This window comes from Canis lupus, chromosome 17 (genome assembly GCF_011100685.1).
Source record: "Canis lupus familiaris isolate Mischka breed German Shepherd chromosome 17, alternate assembly UU_Cfam_GSD_1.0, whole genome shotgun sequence".
Classification (NCBI taxonomy): Eukaryota; Metazoa; Chordata; class Mammalia; order Carnivora; family Canidae; genus Canis; species Canis lupus.
Genome location: NC_049238.1, coordinates 22,969,878 through 22,993,653, shown reverse-complemented (window position 1 = coordinate 22,993,653; position 23,776 = coordinate 22,969,878). Strand labels below are relative to the sequence as shown.

General features: G+C 37.2%; 1 protein-coding gene across 13 annotated transcripts in view; it reads right to left on the bottom strand.

Annotated features, from left to right (window-relative positions):
- CLIP4 (CAP-Gly domain containing linker protein family member 4) overlaps nucleotides 1–23,776 on the bottom strand; it is a 99,898-nt gene that overhangs the window by 58,272 nt on the left and 17,850 nt on the right. For all 13 annotated transcript variants that reach the window (XR_005372271.1, XM_038561178.1, XM_038561181.1 and 10 more), the window contains exons 2-7: nucleotides 17,475–17,622; nucleotides 9,577–9,716; nucleotides 8,473–8,566; nucleotides 7,156–7,317; nucleotides 5,085–5,203; nucleotides 1,039–1,275 (exon numbers count right to left, since the gene is read on the bottom strand). Coding sequence is in view for 12 of the 13 variants with exons in the window: in XM_038561178.1 (XP_038417106.1) it covers nucleotides 1,039–1,275; nucleotides 5,085–5,203; nucleotides 7,156–7,317; nucleotides 8,473–8,566; nucleotides 9,577–9,716; nucleotides 17,475–17,607 (885 nt within the window). In the remaining variant the exon portion in view is untranslated. The remainder of the gene's footprint in view (nucleotides 1–1,038; nucleotides 1,276–5,084; nucleotides 5,204–7,155; nucleotides 7,318–8,472; nucleotides 8,567–9,576; nucleotides 9,717–17,474; nucleotides 17,623–23,776) is intronic.

The window sequence follows — 23,776 nt, the reverse complement described above, 5'->3', positions numbered from 1 at the left end:
ACTTTTGTATAGCTTTAAATTATCCAAAATAAAAAGTAAAATAAAACAACAGAATAACCCTTCTAAATATCCATTCTTAGACATAGCACAGGAATACTAGAGAGGCTGAATATTAATCCCAAGCTTTTTTTAAAAAAAAAAGCTAACAAATGTCCTATGAATATATTCTTTTGGAAGCTGGTAAATGTCATTCTCAACACAATCGTTTGTTTGGAGTTTACCTTCCTCTTTGAAGCACTTTTCTCAGTAAATCAAACTTCTAGTTTTCAGCATTTTCTGAGAAACCTTTTGTCACCTTCCCACAAGCCCACCCAAATATTTACATCTAACTGTGTCAGGAAATAGGACTCCCCATTCCATTCTCTATGATGAACCCAGTTCCCTAGTAACTCCAAAATTAAAGAAAATGGAACGGCCCTTCCATATGAGGTATTAAAAAAGAGAGAATGGCAACAAGAGTGCCATAAGAACCCGGGGGCGGGGGTGGTGGTGGCACGGAATAGATGCACCTGGAGCATCTTCGATAGGCCAGGGCAAGGGGGTGGGTCCCCTTTTCCATGTGCATTTTCTATTATAGGTTGAAATAATATCTAAGATTCTTCTATTTATAGGATCTCAAGGCCAAACATCTATGAATGGTAAGAGTCTCCTTTGCTCCAATGCTCCCAGGCAGTCCTGGCGGGGGGAGGGGGAACCCCCTGAGGGTGGCAGTGGGGCTGCAGGGAAACCCTCCAGGCTCAGCAATGGCTCAGCGCCTGCCTCCAAGTGCACTCAGCAGCACTACATACTCCCCTCTCCCCACCCCAACAGAGAGGCCTTCACTATTCCACCCAAGGAGCTTATGTTCTTAGGTCATACTTCACAGTGAGCAGGCATCTCAGTTTCCCCATTTTCATTAAGTATGTTTCTGTTTACACATTGCCCTTTTTTGAAAACCTCAAAATTCTGGCCACGCCGGTATGTCTGCAGCCGTGGCACACGGGCCACCCACACTGCGACCTCGGACATGGCTTCGGAGACCACAGTTACTTCCCCTACCTTCTGTCCGGCGATAACCACGCGATCCCCCAACTTCAGACCAAGGGACGTAAGCATCGCCCTGCTGGTGATGCGGTCACAGTTTGGAAGCAGCGGCTTCGAGATCTCGCATGACAGGGGCGCCGCGTCCAGCAACATCTGCTTGATTTCTTTAGCAGTTGCGGCGGCATCGGCCATCTCTAGGGGCATCTCCACAGGGTCCGGGACAACATCAGCAGGGATCTGTCCTTTGTCGTTCTACAGATACAGAGAAATCCGTATCACCGACAGCTCGATGCAGTCAGACACATTTTTAAAAATAAAAGTCAAAAAATTTTTGAAATTTAAAAAAAAATTTTTTTGAAATTAAATACATTTGTCGTGTATATTTAGTCAAACAATTTACTGAACATCTACTCCATGCCAGGCACCACTCTAAATGCTAATGACACCACGGTGAAGAGAAAAAGCCCTGTCCTCAGCACACCTTCTGGGAGGAGAGGAGGGACAGACTGCGAACAATCAAACAAGTAAAACATATGGTATATTACATTGAGTGGTGAAAAGTGGCAGGGGGGAAGGGACGGGTGGGGGAGGGACACCAGGAGAGTGGCGTGTGTGCATGCAGAGCAGCTGCAGGAAGGTGCAATGCTAAGATGCAGGTACGCAGAGGCCCAGGGAAATATGGGAGGACTAGACAGGCTGAGGGGTCGGGGGAGGCAGCCCAGGTTCAGGGAAGGACAAGTGCGGAGGTCATGAGTGGACAGCATGCCTGGCTGCACAGGTTCAGAGAAGGCGGGTTCAAAGACAGAGGTCATGGCACTCACTGGCCTCCCAGACCCAGATCCAAGACTCTGTCCACTGTGCCACAGCTGCCGCCACGGCTGTGGGACCTCACCTATCCTGCCCCCTCATGGAGTGACTCAGATTTCAGGAGCAGAAATTACAGTTTCAATACTTCTAAAATTCAGGCTATAATCAAAAAAAGAGCTCTGGTCTCACTATAAAGGAGAGACTGCATCCTTGGATTTATCCTGCAACAAGATAAAATGGTTGTTACCATCCCACTAATACTTCCACTAATATGTGTGTGGTGTTTATATAACCAAATCCTATTGTATAAATTGTCATTTGATTCTCACATCAAGAAAAAGCTTATGAATAAAACAGATAAAAATCCATGCCCACTGAGAGTTTATATTGTAGTAGGAGAGACAATAACCAACTAACCGAATAAAATATTACTAACATTTCCAGTTTGCCAATTAGGGAAATTTAGCAAGGAAAGGTTAATGACTCATTCAAAGTCATTTACATGATTCCTGGCAGAGGTGACATCTGAATCCATGTCTAGGACCCACTAGACACAGCCTTTCTCCTACTTAGGGCTATCCTTCCCTCAAACATGGTATACCTCCTCTATTATCCCTAACCAAAAAACTTAGATTTTACGAGAGAATTTACAGACTATAATCTTCCTTTAATATGATGAATCAAGATTCTTTTGCTGAGAAACTTCTTTTCCTTGTTTTCTCTGCTGATAATTATCTTCAAATGCTCCATATGGATGAAAGACTGAAGCTTTTAGAACACACTTAGTTTGCATGTGCCTCACAGTTTCTGTTTTAAAATTCAAGTCAGTTTGGTCTCAAGTAGAAATATGGCAGAAGGCATGTTACCAACTTTCTGGGATGGCGACAGGACTATTTTAAAGAATTTCAGATTTCAAAGAAAATATACAAAATATACTGAAGGTATGTATAGCACAAATATGTACTCTTGATAAAAAGACGGGAGGAATTTTTTTTTTAAACCTTATACTGGTAAGTCGTAAGCTATATTCACAATGACTATTTCACTTTAGTTTTTTTAAAAAGATTTTATTTATTTATTCATCAGAGACACACAGAGAGAAGCAGAGACACAGGGAGAGAGAGAAGCAGGCTCCATGCAAGAAGCCTGATATGGGACTTGATCCCAGAACTCTGGGATCACACCCTGAGCCAAAGGCAGATGCTCAACTGCTGAGCCACACAGGCGTCCCTTTTTTAAAAGATTTTATTTATTAGTGAGAGACACAGAGAGAGGGACAGAGACATAGGCAGAGGGAGAAGCAGGATGCCTGCAGGAAGCCTGATGCAGAACTTGATCCTGGGACTCTGGGATCACGCCCTGAGCCAAAGGCAGACGCCCAACTGTTAAGCCACCCAGGCATCCCTTACTTTAGATTTTTAAGTCTTCACCTTTCTAGAATGAAATATTTATATATTTTTATAAATATATCAAAAACTAAATGAAAGACTTAAACTCAAAGATGATGACACTTATGTTAATTCCTATTAAATTTGGCAACTAAAACTTCTGTTTAAAAAAATAATAAAATAAAAACAATGATGATGTCATGCTAACATAAGAAGGCTTGCTCATGGGCAGCCCAGGTGGCTCAGCAGTTTAAGCACCACCTTCAGCCCAGGGCCTGATCTTGGAGACCAGGGATCGAGTCCCACATTGGGCTCCCTGCATGGAGCCTGCTTCTCCCTCTGTCTGTGTCTCTGTTCCCCCCCTCAGTCTGTGTCTCTCATGAATAAATAAATAAAATCTTTTTTTTTTAAAAGAAGGCTTGATCATGATTAATTATGGAATTCTATTCTCTTCTAAAATTGTGGTTACCAGAATATGAACCAAGGGCAACTGCTGCCCCACAAGCTGGCTGGTTTTTTTTTTTTTTTTTTTTTTTTTTTGTAAATATTAAACTTCAAAATACAATAATTATTGTTTCTGGCTTCAGGTGGTAATTTACCTCAATAGCATGCCTCACTGCATCTTACTAAATTCAAAATAGTCTCTCCACTAAGGAGGTTTTGTCAACAGTCTACTAGGAAAAGCAAAAAGCATATCACCTTCACATACCAACCAAACTGCGGGATCATCCCCTAGCCTTTCATAAATGCTACTCTTTTCTTTGCCTAAAAGGTTTTTGCACCTCCCTCCTCTAACTGGCCAGTTCTTAACTATGTTTAAGTGCTCAATGTCACCTTTGCCGGAAAGCTCTCCCAAGGCTTAGAGCCCATGGCATTCTGCCCACTCCCACATCGTAACCCACTGAGTGAATACAACACACCACAGTTAAAGTACTCATCCATCCTCCCCTCTAGATTACACTCCCTTTGGAGACAAAGATTTTTATTTATTGTTGTGTTCTCCCGGTGCCCAATACACAATAGAGAAGGAGGGAGGAGGCAGAGGGAAGGAAAGGGGAGAGGGTTAATTAACCAATGATGCAGTAAAGCAGAGGGAACAGTGGCAGAAAGAAGTAGGCAGGAGAGGGGAACTAGAAAGTAAGCAGAGGGAGAGGAAAAGAGGGAGGAGGGAGACCTTTTCAAACACTGCCCAGCCCCAGCCCTGTCCCTTGAAGGGACGGCACAGACCCAATTATTACAATATCAAATCAATTAAGAAACCCTGCCAGAGCAAGTCATTGCTATTACTATTTAGGAAATGAACATTGAGAGCCACTCTGTGAAGACAATAAAATACCAAAAGACTTGAAGATTATGAAATTCAATCCTGTGTGTTAACTGTAAATTTACTAAATTACATGACTACCTTGAAAAAATTCATTTTTTCTTTAATTATTAAGGGTTTACTCCACTCTAAATGTGCATTTTAAAAATTTTTCTGAAATAAAATTTACTTCTAACAGAACTTAAAATATGATTTAATACAGAAATATCACTTTAACATACACATTTTAATTCGATAGCTAACTTTTTATAAATATATCAAAAAACTACATGAAAGACTTAAAATCAAGGATGGTGACACATTAAAGAACATTTTACTTCACTGAATGAAAAGAAATGTTATAGAGCTTATCAATATGAGGGGACTGAAATTCACTGCTAGGCCTTATATTTATTTGAGATAAACCTGATCACCATTACTCTTTATATGCAGCACAAAAACATAAATTCTTTGCTCATATTAGTCCTATAATAACATCCAGATTCAACTCTTTACTGGAAAATGATGTTAGACATTTTAATTCTTTTAAATTAATCTCTTACCCTAAATGCAGGATTCGCTCCGTGCTCTAATAAGCATCTCACAGTACTTGCACACAAGTTATACGCAGCAATATGCAGAGCTGTTCCAAAATTAAAGTCACTGCAAGTGGCATCTACATCTACAATTAAACACCACAAGTATATTAACTAAAAATTTAAATTTAACTATTATATATAAAAGGAGACAGGCAGGATTTGGTTGTGGGGGTTTTTTTTGTTTTTGTTTTTGTTTTTGGTTGGGGGGAGAGAACTTTATTAAGCCATTTATGAGACCTAAACCCACCCACTAGAAGCACCATTTCATGATGGAACTAAATCTTCATATTACAATCTGGCTTACCAATTATTTTCTTAGTACAATAAAATTTCATTATAACATGCACTGATATTATCATAGACTTTCCAACTATCACATTTGTAAAAGTAACGATCTTAATACAATTTTTCATTACCCTCTTGCATGTATGCCATTACAGCTACAATGAAGTAGTAGGGTTTAGGTCAAGAACCAGCAAACTATGGTCCATGGGCCAAACACAACTCACCATCCATTTTTATAAATAAAGTTTTAATGGAACATGGCCATAAATATTTATTCACACGTTCTCTACAGCTAGCCTCCTACTATAACTGCAAAATCAAATAGCTGCAGTGTTCCCAAAGCCTATGGTATGTCCTATCTGGCCCTTTACATAAAAAGTAGTAGGTAAAACAATGCAGAATTTTCAAATCAGGAATAATTAAAGACTAAATACAGAAATGCTTACAAATCATATTCATTCATAATACTTTATTCAGCAAAGGCATTTGGACTTCATGGTAGGAAAAAAGAATCTTGCAATTTTAAGGACATTTTAATAACTTTCAATAAATCACCATGATGCTATACTCAGACACAAGAAATCTCCTAGATCTGGGAATCCTGTTTTTCATGTTTTCTGTAACAAGGATTTCATATATCTGGTTGCATTAATCCTACCTTAATCTAAACCATACTGCCCTACATGTCCTGCCTACAATTCCAAACAACTAAGACATACTCAGGACAAAGCTTCCTGAGTTATTAAAGACACTGTATTTTCAAGAGGCTTTCTTCATAACATCAACCAAAAATTAAAAGGTAAAATTTTAAAATAAAATGGACAATATTACAAATGAGAGTAAGAAACAAACATTCTGGGAAATTCAGCTACTGAATCTCTAAAACAAATCTACAAATGGGGAAAACCCTGTACACTGCCCACCTTTAACTGAGTAATATTACTGTCTCATTTTTTCCTCAATAGAAAACTGACCTATTTGAGTGAAAGTATCAGTGAGGGTGACAAAACATGAGAGACACCTAACTCTGGGAAATGAACAAGGGGTAGTGGAAGGGGAGGTGGGCGGGGAGTTGGGTGATTGGGTGATGGGCACCGAGGGGGGGCACTTGGCGGGATGAGCACTGGGTGTTATGCAATATGTTGGCAAATTGAACTCTAATTAAAAAAAAATTTTTAAAGAAAAAAAGAAAAAGCAAGAAAACTGACCCACTGAGAGGACCAGAGAGAAAGTTGAAATACCAGGACCATAATTTTGACAGTCTGAATTCAATTTTAGGATATCACCACCAAAACAAGAAGGGGGAAAAAATACCCTGAATTTGTATCCTTTAATGGAATTGGAATTTCAGAACCAAATGCAATCTAAAATACTCCTTATGATTCCAATGCTTAGCTCTGACAGCTTTCCTACTCTATTTCTGGCTATTCAAGACAAAAGAATTATATGCCAAAATTATACAGATTCAATTACGCTTGATAAAAATCCATGTGATACTGGGGAATTTGCAGAGATGTAAAAAACCCAGAGAACATGACTTTGTTTTGTATCTCTCTGTAATGTCTTTTGTTTAATGACAGCAATTAATCTTCAATAAAGATACACTAAACTATTCCTGGAAAAAAAAATGGGATAAGAGGTCATATGGAACAAGATGGATCAGAAGCAAAAATCTCTTTGAATTTTAATTTTTATGCCACTAATAAAATAGTCAATCAGTAACGTCTAAAGGTGATCTTGTCGTACGTGCCTTTTGGTTTAGACATCTTCAAAATCACTTTTATAAGCTCAGGAACATCAAAATAAGCTGCGTAATGCAGAGCATTCATATTGGTCCAGCGACTCCGCAAGCTGACGTCGGCTCCCAGATCAATGAGCTGAGTTGCAAATTTTACAGCTGTATCAATATCACCTAAAGAAAGTTTTCTAGATTATTTTTTTTTCAGTACAAACTGAAGCTCCAATGGATGAATATCTACTATTTTATTTAAAGAGCCAAAGCAAATACCATATGGAATATACCCACACACCACAAAAATTTCACTTACAAGGAATGTGTTCTAAGAAAATAATCATTCTTACAGATATGGATAAATAAACACTTAGCAGTGAGGATGCTCATCACAGCATTTTTTACTATGAATAAAATTTAAAAACTGGACTACTCTATAAATAAATAAAAATAAATTATTTTATTCTAAAAGTGCAATAATGTGAAATTGATTAAACTGTAAGTGATCCACATAGTGGAATACTATAAAACCATTAAAAGCAATGCACTAAATCAGTGCTACTCAGTGGACCACTTCCAGTCCCAAACTATAATTTCTCTGTCCTTTTGATAACTCTTTTCTTTTTCCCCATGAAATCATTTCTTCAGAATATATTAATTGAAATGTAATTTCATGCATTTTGAAAAACAATTGGGCTTGTATTTCATGTCTTTATTTAATTTTTCTATTACAATTCCTTTTTTTTTTTTTTTTACAAAAAGAATCAGTCTGTTATGGATTGTAGGGGGGAAAAGTCCCTCACCATCAACAGTTTAAGAAGCACTATATCAGACTACTGAAACAGGGAGAGATATTCATAATATGTAGTTAAGTAACAGAGGTAGGTTTATACAATGGTAAAGCACTGAACACCAATCTGGAAAAATATATGCATATATGTTAGATATAAGGGACTACTCCTTAGGCCTAAAGACTGAGGTCTGTAGGGACTGGGATGCTTGGGAAAAAGCTTGGATTGTCTAATCTTGCTGTAAACTCTCAGGAATGTTCTAGGGTGTTGCCACTTACTCTCACCTAGCAAGAATGCAGCCAAGAAGCCTGCTCTAGAAAACGTGGGAAATATCAGGAGACTACAACGACACTCCCACACACACACTGAGAAAAAGGTAGGTAGGGAACAAGATTTTTAGGAGGAATCAACTGAATGCCTGCCTGTTCAGGGGGTATTACATCATCGGCTAGGTGCCCCCCAGGGACTCTGGTTGGCCTAAACATAGCTTATACAAACACTAATACAGATCCTGAAGCCACTAGCAGATTCGCCACACACTTACCAATACCATGAGCTCCAGATTTGCAAGTGTAATGTAAAAGAGTCATGTCTGTCAATCCATCTCTGTCATTCACATTGCAGCCTCTCTTGAGAATCTGAGGAAACCCAGGAAAATATGATAATAAAACTATTAAAAACTGATTTCAAACTCATGCTGAGAATCAAGTTAGTCAATCCTATCGGAATTAGTTCTCAATAAAATGAGTAGCTAGAACTGGCTTCTCTTAAATAAATTTTAAATTCTGCATCCAATAGCCATAATGAAAATAATTTGTCACTAGACTAAAGGGAATTCTTAAAGACTATTCCAAGCTAATCTGGCACTACAAATATGTCCCTAACTTCTCAAAGGATAAGCAAAATTGTCTTTCTACATAAGCTCTATCTTCTTACAACATGACAATGTCTCTCTTCTTAAAACATGATGATATGCAGGTCAAAAAAAAAAAAACAGTTATTCTTTCTCCTCTCCTTCAAAAAATCAAATACTTTTTAAAACTCTATTTAAGCCTAGATATTTACCAGACCACCCAAAAGTATAGATAAAACATATACTGGTAATCAAATCTCCTCATGAAATATATATTTTTTAAGTCTACAAAATTGGGGCACCTGAGTGGCTCAGTTGGTTAAGCATTTGCCTTCAGCTCAGATCATGATCCCAAGATCCTGGGATGAGGGCTTTCTGCTCAGCGGGAAGTCAGCTTCTCCCTCTCCCTATGACCCTCCCCCTTGCTTGTATGCTCTTTCTTTCTCTCAAATGGATAAATTTTAAAAAATCTTTTTAAAATTAATTAATTAAGTCTACAAAATTAACTTGTACAAAGAAAGAAGTATGGAAAAATGCCTGCTGCCACCAAGAATCTCTACCATGGGAACTCCAGGCATAACCAAGTGAAGAGCATGAGGGAACAGTGGAAAGAATGTACAATACCAACTCAACTGCCCCATGCAAAGCCTGGAGATACAAAGACCAACCATCAGAATCTCTAAAAGGTTTCTCATTTATCACCACCTTTCCATTCAGGGATGGGGTTTGAGGGTAGAGAGGGGAGCATCTATACAATTAACAATTCTAACAATACAAAATGGAAGAATTCCTTACCTCGTTTCCAATAATGTCAATGTTTTGCTGGACCTGAGGAACCCATTGTCTTAAAATGGCAAATAGTTCCGATACAGAAGTTTTAGGATCAAAGAGAATTTCCTGGCATGATGTGTCATTAGGATCAAAGAAAGAAAACTCTGTTTGAAATTGAAAAAAAGGTGTAAATTAGTCTTATTAAAAGTTCCAAATAAATATGTTGAAAATAATAAACCATAAGACCAAGGCTCAAATAATACAGATATTTTTAGATGCTAGAAAAAGTAGGTTTTCCCTTAAGCAATTTTCAAAACCAAAGTCAAGAGATCCAGAAAGTATGCAGCATTCCTGAATTGTTGTGGGAACAAGATTTCTGTGTATAACACCACATTTTATTACAGACAGAAGAAATACGTGAGCTCACCTATTTCAAATGCTAAACTTTCCAAGAACTACTTCTAAGGCACAGAAAATTTATCAAATCTTATCAATATCTTCAGTTCTCAACATAAATATATCATGAACAGTAGATTCACATCTATAATTAAACACACATAAGAGGGGGAAAATGCCAAAATATCAAGTAGTGTACAATTTTAAATATTCTTTTTACTTCTCTGTATTTGCCTAATTTTCCATAAGAAACAGGCATTACTTTTTTACCTGCTGACAAAGCATGAGAACTGCCATGCCAACTGGTAAGGCAACAACATCTAGCAATACAGAAGTGAAACCTTGGGACAGAGTGCCTGGGCATTTGGGAATTTGTATTAGTAAAAACATAGGAATGCTAGCAAAATTGAACATGATCTAAATATCTCTTAAAACTTCTCTAAGATTCACAAAAAAACTTTGGTCATCCTATGGCTAGAGAACGAAAGAGAATGGATTCTACTCTCTCTCAAATAATCCAAAAAAGGCGGGGGGGGGGGGGGGGGGGACTAAAAAACCAGAAGCACTCGAAGAAGAAAAGCATTACTGAACATTTGCTGAATGCTTACAATTTACCAAACACCTTACGAGTCCTCACACTTTACCTGGAAGGTATTATTCTTATCATTTTGCAGGTAAAGAAACCAAAGCTCAGACCAAATAATACTTGCTCCAAATTACACAGCTGGTAAGTGGCACATCTAGGATAGAAAACCAAGTCTGTACCCAAAGTCTATCTTCTTTCCTCTATTATGCTGCCTAAGAGAATTTACTTTTGAAGTCAGCTTTTAACAGAATACATGAGTAGTGCGATTCATGGTTTTGGGGATTTTTATGCTGTTTGCATTTTCAGATATTTTCCAAAATTATACTATGTAGACAATTCATACTTTTAGAATCAGGATAACTGAAAGGTGAGTGGAAAAAGCACAAAACCATGGATGTGTATATAAAGGAGGAGCAGCAGTCCATTGGGAGAGAATCAGAAATACCAAAAACTAGAATGAGATAGTATCTAAAACCTTAGACAACAGAATGGCCCTCTAGGTTCAGAAAGGAAGACTAAGAAAAGAACTGGTATCCAACATAGAGAACTACCTTGCATGGTTTTTTGAATATCACTTTGGGTACATTTCTTATAAACAGCAGCTGACTAGACAGGGTAGGGGTGTCTAGCTGATTATCTATTCAATAAATAGTTATGGATTAGTCCCTTTTCTAAGCACTGGGCATTTATAGTAGATAAATTTCTAAATATATACCTAGAAACTCTTCTGCATGTGTCCACAGGAGATACGTTCAAGAATTCTTACTCTAACATTAATTATAATGGCAAAAAAAGCTGGGCTGAAGCATCTCTCCATAAAGGAATGGATAGAATTGGCATAGTCCATCTTTTGCTTTTTAACAACGAAAGAAATGAATTAGATCTCTAAATTGTGAGTTGATAATGATAGGTCTCAAAAAACATAGTGATTGATAAAATAAGCTGCAAAATAATATAGTTTCTACAATTTACATAAAATTACAAATACACAAAACAATACTACACATTATTTAAGTATGCTCACCTATGTAGTAAATACATAATAATACAACCTGGAATAGTCATACTAAATATAAGATAGTGGTTGCCTCTGGAGAGCAAGGGGAATAGGACCAAAAGAAAACAGAAGGAATTTCAACTTTAAGGTTTTCTTGTAACTAAAAAACAAGAGCTACAGGAAAAATGACAAAATGCTAATACTTACACTTTCTGATGGTGGATATGTGTGACATATATGTTTGCTACTACTATATTTTGTGCATTTTTATATGATTTCCTATTTTTTAGAAATGACAAACAATGGGAAAAGCATCCCACATACAATCTCAATAAAAGTAACAAACATGCCAATGAATGTGTGAGACTTATTTTTTAAAAATTGGAAGAGGAGAGTGATTTAAATGGAGTGAGACATCGTGTCACTGAACTAAAAAATAAAATATTTAAAGCTGCCAATTTTACAAAAAGTATTTATTTAAAATAATTTCAATTCTAATCAAAAACCTCACCAGGATTTATCTGTGAGAGGAGATACAAAATTATTCTATGGTTCATCAGTAGCAGAGCTTCTCAAATATTAAAGTGGACAGGAATTTCCTAGGAATCTTGTTACAATGTAAATTCTGACCCAGTAAATCTCAAGTGGGGCCTGGAATTGCATTTATAACAGGCTCCCAGTGATGTCAATTCTACCAAACTAAGGACCACACTTTGAGTACCAAAAATCTAAAAAGTAAATGTAAGATAAATAAACAAGAATATTTGAACTAAAAAAAATAATAATGACCTGAATAGGGAGAGGGGACAGTAGCCCAGTAAATAATAAAGCATATAATAATGTTTCAGTAATTATATACTGAGGTGATGGCAAACAGTAGATATTAAATAATGACAGTATGTTACACTTGTTAAGTACTTAACAGAAGCCAGGGACTGTTCTATGCACTTTATATATTTTGCCTAGTTTAATCCTCATAATGACCACATGAGGTAGGTACTATTATTGTTCTTATTTTATCAAAAAGGAAATAGAGGGAACAAATAAGGGACAGAGAAAATAAGTAATTTGCCTAAGATCACACAACTGTTAAAAGTGTTTGAGTCAATGCTATACTACATATTAACAAATCTACTAAATCCAAAGTTTAAAGCTTCCATACAGGGGAAAGTTTTTAAAAGCTTTAATCCAAAGAAAGTGGGGAGGGGGATCCCACTTCATGTCTGGATGGAGTAATGAGGACCACATAAACCCTTCCGCCTGAAACAACAAAAAACCAAAGGAAATCGATGAAATTCAGTTTTCAAGGATACTGGACATCAAGGCAATGAAAGACAATGATGATAAGAGACAGGACACAAATATGGTGGGTCTTACAATTACCCCAGGTATCTGCCTGGAGAGTTTCTACGTCTCAGTGCAGAGAGGGGGAAACCAAGAGAAGTGCAGAAGACTCTCTGAGTTGAGGAGACAACACTTGAGAGCCAAGGAAGTCAGGGGAGCAACAGTGCAAAGGGACGAGCATCAGAGAGGAGAGAGATACACAGCAAGAGAACCCAAAAAAATCTATGGAGGGTCTTCTTGAATATTTAACATATGCTTATGAGGAGCACCTGAGGTAAGAGAAAGAACCATCCTAAAGGATTAAAAAGATCAGAGCCCAGTGCTCATAAAAGGTCTAAAATAGTGTCTGTTCAGATGAATGGATATAGAAGATGTGGTATACACACACACACACACGAATATTACCCATCAAAAAGAAGGAAATCTTGCCATTTGCAATGATATGGATAGAACTAGAGAGTATTATACTAAGCAAAATAAGTCAGAGAAAGACAAATATCATATGATCTCACTCACATGTGGAATTTAAGAAACAAAACAGACAAACATAGAAGAGAAGGAAAAATAAGACAAAAACAGAGAGGGAGACAAACCCTAAGAGACTCTTAACTATAGGAAACACACTGAGGGGAGGTGGGCGGGGGATGCAGTAACTGGGTGATGGGCATTAAGGAGGACACTTGATGGAATGAGCATTGGGCGTTATATGTAACTGATGAATCACTAAATTCTACCTCTGAAACTAATAATACACTATATGTTAATTAAATTGGATTTAAATTAAAAGTAAATAAAATTTAAAAAATAAAATAGTGCCAGTCCCTACCAAAAAAAGACAAAAAACATTCACAGGGCACTGGGTAGAGTACTGAAGAGTGACGAATAATTAGTCCCAGATTAGCACTGCTCCAGAACCACCTAACAAATCATGAAACAAGACTTAAAAGGGTCAATCTCTCAAAGGAACTTAACTGCATCCCACAATAAAATTCAAGAATAGTTCCAGGAATAGGAAAATATCCAAGACCCAACAGGTAAATTCACAATGTCTGACATCCAATCACAGATTGCCAGGCATGCAAAGAAAGGAGAAAAGATGACCCATTTTCAGGGATAACCAACTGAAACATACCTAGAGTTGACACAAAAGTATAATTAACAGAAAGGAACATTGAAACAGCTATTCTGAATGTTCAAAAGGTTAGAGACATGGATGATATGAAACCCAAATCAAACCTGAGAGATGAAAACAGTATCTAAGATGAAAACTACACTGGATGAGATCATCAGCTGATCAGACATTGGAGAAGAAAAGATTAATGAACTTGAAGACACAGCAACAGAAACTGTCCAAAATGAAATACAAAAAGAATTTTTAAAATATGACAAAAGTATCAGTGAGCTGTGGGACAGCTTCAGGTGGTCTAATGTTCATGGAACCAGAGTGTCTGAAAGGGCCAGGGGCAAGAAAAAATATTTGAAGAAATAATGATCACCCAAACTTGATGAAAACTGAAACTCACAGTTCCGAGAAGCTTCATAAACCCTTCTTCTGTTCACACAGAAGAACATAAAGAAAATTACACTAAGAAACATCATAGTAAAATTGCTCAAAACCAATGATAAAAGAGAAAATCTTAAAAGCAGCCAGAGGGGGGAAAAAGCTGCATTACATTCAGAGAAACAAAAAATGATAGCAGATTTCCTATCAGCAACAATGCAAGTAAAAAGACAACAGAACATCTTTAGGCACTGAAAGAAGAAGAACTATTAACCTAGAATTCTATACTCAGTAAACATATTCCTCAAAAGAGAAGGTATCATAAAGATGTTCGTAGACATCTGAAAACTGCAGGCAATCCCCAAAAGCAGATCCACACTACATGAAATGTTAAAGGAAGCCCTTCAGGCAGAAAGAAAATGGTATCAACTAGAAATCCAGATCTGCACAACAGAATAAAGAATACTGGAAAATGGTAACTACATGGGCAAATAGGATGTGTTGCTATTACTTCAATCCCTTTAGGAAGTAACTCATTCTCTAGGAAAAATAGTAACAACGTGTCATAGGGATTATAACGTATTTGATATACGTTCTGTGTAAACGGGCTCTGAGGACATTCAAAGCATAAGATTCCAAAAATCTTTTTATTGCCTTGCAGGGTAACCACGTGGAGAATCAACACTGAACTGCACGTTTAAGCTCTGGTTTGTGCAGGTTTTAATCTGTCTTGTTTTAATCTGTCTCACATTCAATGGTCCTCATTAGGCTCAGCATAAAATACAAATTCTTTACCAAGGCCTAAATAATCCTGCATGATCTGCCCCCTGCCTTCCTCTCCAACTTCCTCTCCTGTCATTCTGCCCCTCAACCACTTTGCTTCTCAGCCACAATGGCCTTCCATTAATTCTTAGGATATACCAAAGTTTTTCCCCCCAACTCTGTGCCTTTAATTTAGGATTCTTATGCCTGGAACACTTCTCTCCAGGCTCCTCTTGTGACCAACTTCTTCTGATTCCAGATGACCACCTCATCTACAATAGACACTCTGCTCCAATATCCTCTATCATAGCACCTCGTTTCTTTTCTCCACAAAATTCATTAAAATCTGTAATATTCATGTTTTGTTTATTAATTTGCTTATCGTCTTTTCCCACTAAAATGTCTGCCTTGGTCCCTGTGCTATCCCCAGCATCCGGGACAGTACCTAGCACATAATAGGCCCTCAATAAATACCTAGTAAATACAATTCAAGATGCCACTTTTCAAGGGGACACTGACTATATTGTCCTATAAGAAGGCAACAACTAGGATGAAAGGACCCAGAAATCCTGACACCGAGGCACTGATGAAGCCTAAGGAAGTACAGGCTAAATAAAAATATTCAAATTATCTCCAAATATGAAGGCTATCCTATAAAGAAGCGTGTTCCACATATCAAAAACTAGTACTGGTTGGGCAGAGTTTCACAGAGACATACTTTGAGTCTAGATACAAAAACAATTATATCACAACTAAAACCTTTTAACCATGAAATGGACTATTAGTTTCCCACTAATGAAGTTATCCAAGTGGCTGAGTGGTTATTTGTCAGAGATCCTGAAAATAGAATTTCTAGACTAAGAAGTGACTAGGGAAAGTTGACCTACAGGTACATTCTAAGAATGTATAATTCAAAGCATACAGGTAATGCTTAATTTCAGTTATACAAAGGGGTCAATGGCCATTATCATCTTACATTCAATATATTTATTCAACAAACACTGACTAAGTAGCTAATCAACAGATCACTATATTAGTGACCTAATATAAGTGATCTAATAAGATAAAAACAAAGCATGATTGATTGCTAACCCATCCCAAAGAGCTATAGTCTAGGAAAGGAAATAAGACAATTATGACTCAGGATAGAATGAAATAAGTGCCATAAGCAAGGTACAAAGTGCTTTAGTTAAGGTTTTTCCCACATAATTGATTTTGTTATATGTGAAAACAAACCCAGTCCACGTTTTGTAAAAGATGCGAATAACTCCCATGATCTAGGCACAGGTTTTATGTAATACTTTTGATGACTGCAAGGTAAGCTGCTATAGAATCTGAACTTGGAAATGAGTAATTATTAGAATGGATATGACTAAAGAGAAAAATTCTCTAATAGTTTTGTATCTACTAATATTTAAAAATTGCATTTCCAAACCAAAAACTAACAAAAAATAATAGAAACTGCATAATATCTGCCTCCAAAGACAATTTGAAATGATGACCCAATACTTGACTTGAAAAATTCTAAATAAACTAAAAATGTAGCAAACCTATCAAATTTATCTACTGGTTTTCTTTTATTCCTTTATAAACTACCTGTAAAATACAGTTGTGGGAAAATAAGCCTAAATAGGTAAAAACTAGAGTAGTTATAAATTTACATTTTATAAAGGAGATTTAAGTGAACTGATTGAAATATGACCCAATCCCTCTCCATATTCCAGGGAAAGGTCTCACACTATCTAAGTAACATAGCTTTTTTTTTTTTAGGTTTTATTATATTTGTGTATACATTGTAATTACAATGGAAGACAACTGAGACAGGACCCAAATTACGCTTGCTTATGTACTGAAACACATAACTTGTTACACTGTCACCCAAATTTGGATCATTTTAGCAGTGATTATTTGGTAAGTTAGGTCCTAGCATTTCAGAGACAGCAGGGCCCTTAGAGATGATGGCTAACTCACAATATTTTGTTTTGTCTTAATAAATATATTTAAGCAAGTCAGAATATTTAACCAAAATAAATTTATCAATAGCAAAAGAATGCTAGATGTCTAAGCACTACTGCATTCTAAAAATAAGATCCTCTAAATCCATCATGGTGCTTAAAATGAACGTTTTTACATAATAAAAATGCTGACAGCAAAATAAGGCATTTAGCTTAAGACACAGAAAAAGGCAATAAGCAATTGTATTTTTGAAAAAGGAAAACTAGCAATTTTATGAAAACCATGGCAAAGGGTTTTAGGAAAAATTATGAACGCAAATGCTATAAGACAAAAGTCAAGTCTCCGGGTCACAGGAAATCACACACTGCTACCTGACATACCACAGTCCGAAGGCATGGGTGCTGCAGATATGGAAAAAACAACTGGTGTCTCAGAACCTGGAAACAAAAATGGGTATCTTCCAATCAAAGAATTTCCTTCTACTGGAAAATCTGGAAGGTCCTCTATGGTCATCTTCTAGAAAGCCACCTTTAACGAGAGGGAGAAAAAAGTGTATCTATTATATTTGTATGCAACATAGAATGATTGCCTTCAATCACAAAAAAAAAGGCCTATTTTCTTTTAATATATAACCTATTAACTTTTTTTAAGATCTTATTTTTGAAAGGAATCTCTATATCCAACATGGGACTCAAACTTACCCCAAGATTAACTGTTGCATGCTCCCCTGACTGAGCCAGCCAGGTACCCCAATCTAATGACATTGTAAATTTCAACCTTCAAAAATCTCTTTTAGAGAGGAAGGGGAAAACAAAACTTCCTTTCAGCAAACTGTTGTTGAAGAATATATGTTGCTTGACACATCTCTTACAGACACGTAATCCTTTTACTCAAAGCTTGGGAAGTCTCAATACATAAAAAGCTATGTATTTCCCAATAATAGATGAAAACTTTTTTAAAATGCTGAGTTAGGGATCCCTGGGTGGCGCAGTGGTTTAGCGCCTGCCTTTGGCCCGGGGCGTGATCCTGGAGACCCAGGATCGAATCCCATGTCGGGCTCCCGGTGCATGGAGCCTGCTTCTCCCTCTGCCTATGTCTCTGCCCCTCTCTCTCTCTGTGTGTGACTATCATAAATAAATAAAAATTTAAAAAAAAATGCTGAGTTAATCTAAATGGATGAACTTCTCTTTACTCACAGTAACAAAGGGATATAACATTCCTTGTAGCTATATCTCTATCATGGGATCTGACACAGGTTATATTATCTATCATCCAATAGCTCATATCATGTGCTCATCATCACATGAAAACAATCTAGTTTAGGATGTTCTCATTATTTTCTGACATCCCAGAAAACCTTCCTGAAAAATCAATCACATAGCTTGTACAAATATGGGTCTAAGAGCTTACTGCCATTGTTCACTTCTTACCAATGTATAAGACCTATTCAGTCTATCCGAGCAGAAGTTAGAAGGCCATGCCTTGTAAACCACAGCAATTATATTACCTCTTTTTCCCAGAAAACATGAGAGCTTAGACTAAATGTGCTCTAAAGGGGGCTGCTGCAGCCTAGCTCATATAGAAACAGCACAGAAGGTGGAGAAAATGTTAGTAAAACTGAACTATAAAGGTAAAAAGCATCCAATTTCTTTTGTATCAAATCTTTAAAATCTGAAATATTATGAATTTCTGTGTCTGTTTTAAATATAAGCAAAAATCTGTATTAAAAACTAAATAAAAATGAATTTAGGCCATTTTAGTAGAAAGAATAAATCAAGATAGTTAACTGATAGCTTATGCCACCAGATAATGCCATGCTAGGTATTACTGTGTGTTCTATTAGACTTAGTTAACTAGTCCTGTCTCTAACTTAACCATCTTTACCCCCACCATAACCACCCTCCTCCGAAGAAACAGTCACCTCTCTGAGCTAACTGGTTTCTGTCCAACTTGATTCTTGTGTTTTCTGAAGACCAGCAGGAACTGGTAAAGTGATTTCTTTTTTTTTTTTTTCTCATAAAATGCATGCTTATATGATGCATGCATATTCTATATTAAAGAAGCTAATCCAGTGTTAACTATGTTAAAGGTATTCAGGTTCTCCTAGATGCTAAAGTTACTTGTCACTCAATGATTTGAATCATTTTAATAGTAACTCTGCCACATAAACAGGAAAATAACAAGGGACTAGTACCACACAGCAAGGTGATCTTCAAATACTTAAATTCCAAAAAGTAACACACATCCTGAAAACAGCCGTTCTTCAATATTATGGCTTCCCAGTGCTAAAAGTTAACTCAGGATTTCTACTTGTTGGCCTCTGCTTCCTTGGCAGCGAATTGGGGCAAAATATTCTATACACGGTATGAAGCTTCCTTCAAAGTTGAGGAACACAGGCAGTGCTTTCTGCCATGGGTTCTGTCCCAGTACTTTACTAAAAACTTACCTTTTTACACAGAAAAAAAGATAAAGTCAAGGGACAGAAACAAGGTTTAATAGCTATTAAAGAACCACTATGTACAAGGCACCACAATATTCTAGATAGATAGATACTTGAGAGAATACAAAAGTAACAGCCCACGCTTGCTCGGTAGCTTACCATCTACGAGGGTGAATAAAAATAGCACTAATAACCATAGAGGGTGAGAGAGAATGGGACACATTCCAAAACAGAAGGTCAAGGAACATTTGCCATGGGCGCTCCTGATGATCAGAAATGGTACAGTGAAGAAAGCTTTGCCAGAGATGGGTCTTAAAAGATGAATGGGCAAAAAACCAGGGCAGAAATTTAAAAGAAGAGCATGTTAAAGGAACTATGCTGGAACTTGGGCACATCAAGGCACAGTGTAGGTGGTAAGGCTGTAACTTTTCTTTTAGAACTACACTTGGGAGTATTTTATACACTTGATCAAAGACCAAACCACTTAGGTCACCTGGGTGGCTCAGTGGTTGAGCATCTGCCTTTGGCTCAGGTCATGAATCCAGGGGCCTGGGATGGAGTCCCACATTAGGCTCCCCATGGGGAGCCTGCTTCTCGATCTGCCTATATCTCTGCCTCTCTCTGCGTCTCTCATGAATAAATAAGATCTTTAAAAAACAAAGACCAAACCACTTAACTCCATAAGCACTGGAAACCCCTGATTTTTTAAAAGGAGAGTTTCCTGATTCAAACTGTGTTTTAGGAAGATTAATCTGATGACAATCACACTTTGGAATTCAGTAATGTTTTTATATTCCTTTTTTTTTTTTTTTTTAGATTTTATTTATTCACAAGAGACAGAGACAGAGAGAGAGAGGCAGAGACACAGGCAGAGGGAGAAGCAGGCTTCATGCACGGAGCCCGACATGGGACTCAATCCTGGGTCTCCAGGACCACGCCATGGGCCAAAGGCAGCGCTAAACTGCTGAGCCACCCGGATTGCCCATATTCCTAATTCTCCTACAATCATACTTTGGAACTCAGTCATGTTTTTTATATTCCTAATCCCTATATTAAGTGGCTATCTTTCTGAGCTGGTCAAGAGGATGCCACCTTTAAAAACCTCCCTTTCAAAGAGCAGAGTTTCTCACCCAAAAATGTTTTTTGAAAGTGATCCTGAGACCACCTGTCATTTCTGTGTAGGCTGTTGAGATCCTTAAAGAACTGTATATTGCACAACTGTCACCTGCCACAGGAGCTAGATTAGTGTCTTACACATATTTAATAATCAAATCCTAGATTCAAGGTAGAAAGATGATTCATTCAACAAGATATAATAAATTCATTTTACATGCTAAATACTTCAAGCCCAGAGAAGCTACAATATTACCTGATCACTGTACTGAACATTCTTTGTACTTTGTGTCTCCAATGCATTTTTCCCTAGTCCCATTTCCTTTCCTTCAAGAAAAACTCAACAGGGATGCCTGGGTGCCTCAGTGGGTGGTTGAGTGTATGCCTTCAGCTCAGGGAGTGATCCTGGTCCAGGGATCGAGTCCTGCATAGGGCTCCCTGCAAGGAACCTGCTTTTCCCTCTGCCTATGTCTCTGCCTCTCTGTGTCTCTAATGAAAAAAATCAATAAAATCTTTAAAAAAGAAAAACTAAACATTCTACCTTTTGCCCCACTTAGGAAAACTGCACACCTCTAAAAACTTTGGTAAAGTTTTAGGATCCTTACTGAAAGCAATCTCTGGATCTAACAATCTAAGACACCTAGGATCCTATCAAACTCAGTCAAACTAGAATCAAATAAATCAAAGTTTTATACAGGAATCCCACCCTCCTCTATACCTCAAATCAGCTCTGAAAAAAATGCAACTTGTAACATGGCTCTAATATATATGACTTTTTAAGGCTTCCCAGCCCATGCCCTAACACAGAATGGTGGTGAGTGTAGATGCCCACTAACTTCTTCAAAGTGGTTCAGGGCTAGTAGGCCTCACTAAGGAACCTCACTAAAATCAAGAGAAAGTCTCAATTTTATTTGGAATATGGTTCAAGGGCAGCATCTTTGAGCTACTCAACTAAGAGAATATCTAAGCTGTATCCACACATGTTCAAATCATGAGGCCCTTCCATTCAATTTCATATCATATCTTGCCAGGAGTCTTTATGTTCATTAGATTCCAGGAAAAAGTGCTATAACCAAAATAAGCATTTAAATCATATCTCTAAGTATCCTTTAAAAATTAAAAATAGAAAAAAATTTAAAATAGAATTACAATATGACCTAGTGATTCCACTACTGGGTATTTACTCAAAGAAAATGAAAACATTAATTCAAAAAGCTATATGTACCCTATGTTTATTGCAACATTATGTACAATAGCCAAGATATGGTAGCAACCTGAGCAACTCATCCATAGATGAATGGATGAGGAAGATGTGGGATGTGTTTGGGGGTGGGGGAGGGGGAATATTACTCAGTCATTGTTGCCCTTTGCAACAGTATGGATGGGCCTAGAGGGTATAATGCTAAGTGAAATAAGTCAGACAGAGAAAGACAAATGTCATATGATTCCACTCATATGTTGAATTTAAGAAACAAAGGAAGGAAGGAAGGAAAGAGGGAAGAAAGGATGGACGGACTCTTAAAAACAGGGAACACTAGTGGTTGTTAGAGGGGACGTGAGTGGGGGATGAGTGAAAGGGATAAAGAATATTAAGAATACACTTATCGTGATGAGCACTGAGTAATACAGTGATTGTTAAGTCATTTTACTGCATACCTGAAACTGATACAACACTGTGTTAATTATACTTCAAAAAAAGATAAGAAAAAAATCTGAAAATGTCACATCTCCAGTTACCCCATTTATGTGTTACGTACACACATCTATTCAATCACTAAACAGATATTTACAGTATTTGATGCTTAGTTGGCTCTAGAAAGATTATAAAAGACACCTGCCCTCAAGAAATTCATTAAGTCACTCAACAAATACTAACTCCTAGGCTAGGTATAGCAATGGTATGCCCTTGTCCTCACATGGATTGGGGCCTAGTATAGGATTCCTATAAGAAAACTGTAATTACTGTATAGTTGTAACAAGTGCTAGGTTCAAGAAGCCCAGTGAAAGCTTCCTGAAGGACTAAGAGAAGAGTTTATATCTGCACTGTCCAAGCAGGTAGCTACCAGCCACATCTGGCTATTTACATTAAACTTAAAAAAAAAACAAAATAATAAGTTCCTCCATTTTTCTACCCCATACAAGTACTCAAAAGCCACACAGGGCTAGTGGCTACCCTGCTGAAACAGTGCAGAAATACTTCCCTCCTTGCAGAAAGTTCTACTGAATATCACTGAAAGAAAACAGTGCTGTTCAAACTCCGGATGAGAAAATAAACAAGAAACAAAGGTTAACAAACAAAGCAAGCCAACAGCAGCACAGTTAATTATACATAATTAACAAGGGAACCATAAGCCTACAAGTCACCAGATACTTGTAGGTTTAAACAGAGAGAGTTGATTCTTTAACATAAAGATCACTAGTGCATGTTTCAATTATAGAGTCATTATAAACAATGAAAGACACCATATAAATATCACTTTTTTTAAAAGGCCTGCTAGTGAAAACTGTACCCGGTAAATCTGAAATATTCGAAATAAATACTACAAATAATATACCACTTGCTAAATCTTCTATAAAATTGAGATAAAAATATGCCTTACACATCAAGATCTAATCTTACAGCACACGTATTCCATTATCAAAGGAAAGTATTAACAATGCGCATCAACGTTAGCAAAATGAGATAGAACCGGGAGGGTTCCCCATAATAAAAATGTAGAAAGCTAGACTTCTACCATTTACAGCTCTCTGCTTTCTATCCATAGTTGCTCCACGTCCCACACCACCTGATCTTCCGCCATTTAGACGAACTTGCTTTAAATTTTGCAGAAGACTCATTAAGTGACAAACGCCAGTGTGAAAATGAAGTACAATTGGGGGATGTTTCTTTATTGAAATATTTCAAGGGCACCGATTGATACTATGATGTTGCTACAAACTGATAAAGCACAGCTTAGCTGGGAACACGGAGTAAGTTAGTAACCCATGAGAATACCATCCTCTGATACATATCAAAACATTGTCTCCGAGTTTAAATCCAAACTGCCTCTCTAGTCTCTGGGTGAATGAACAAGCTGACATCTAAAAGAAAGCTGACGTTATAAACCCATCAATCTAATCTACAAGGAT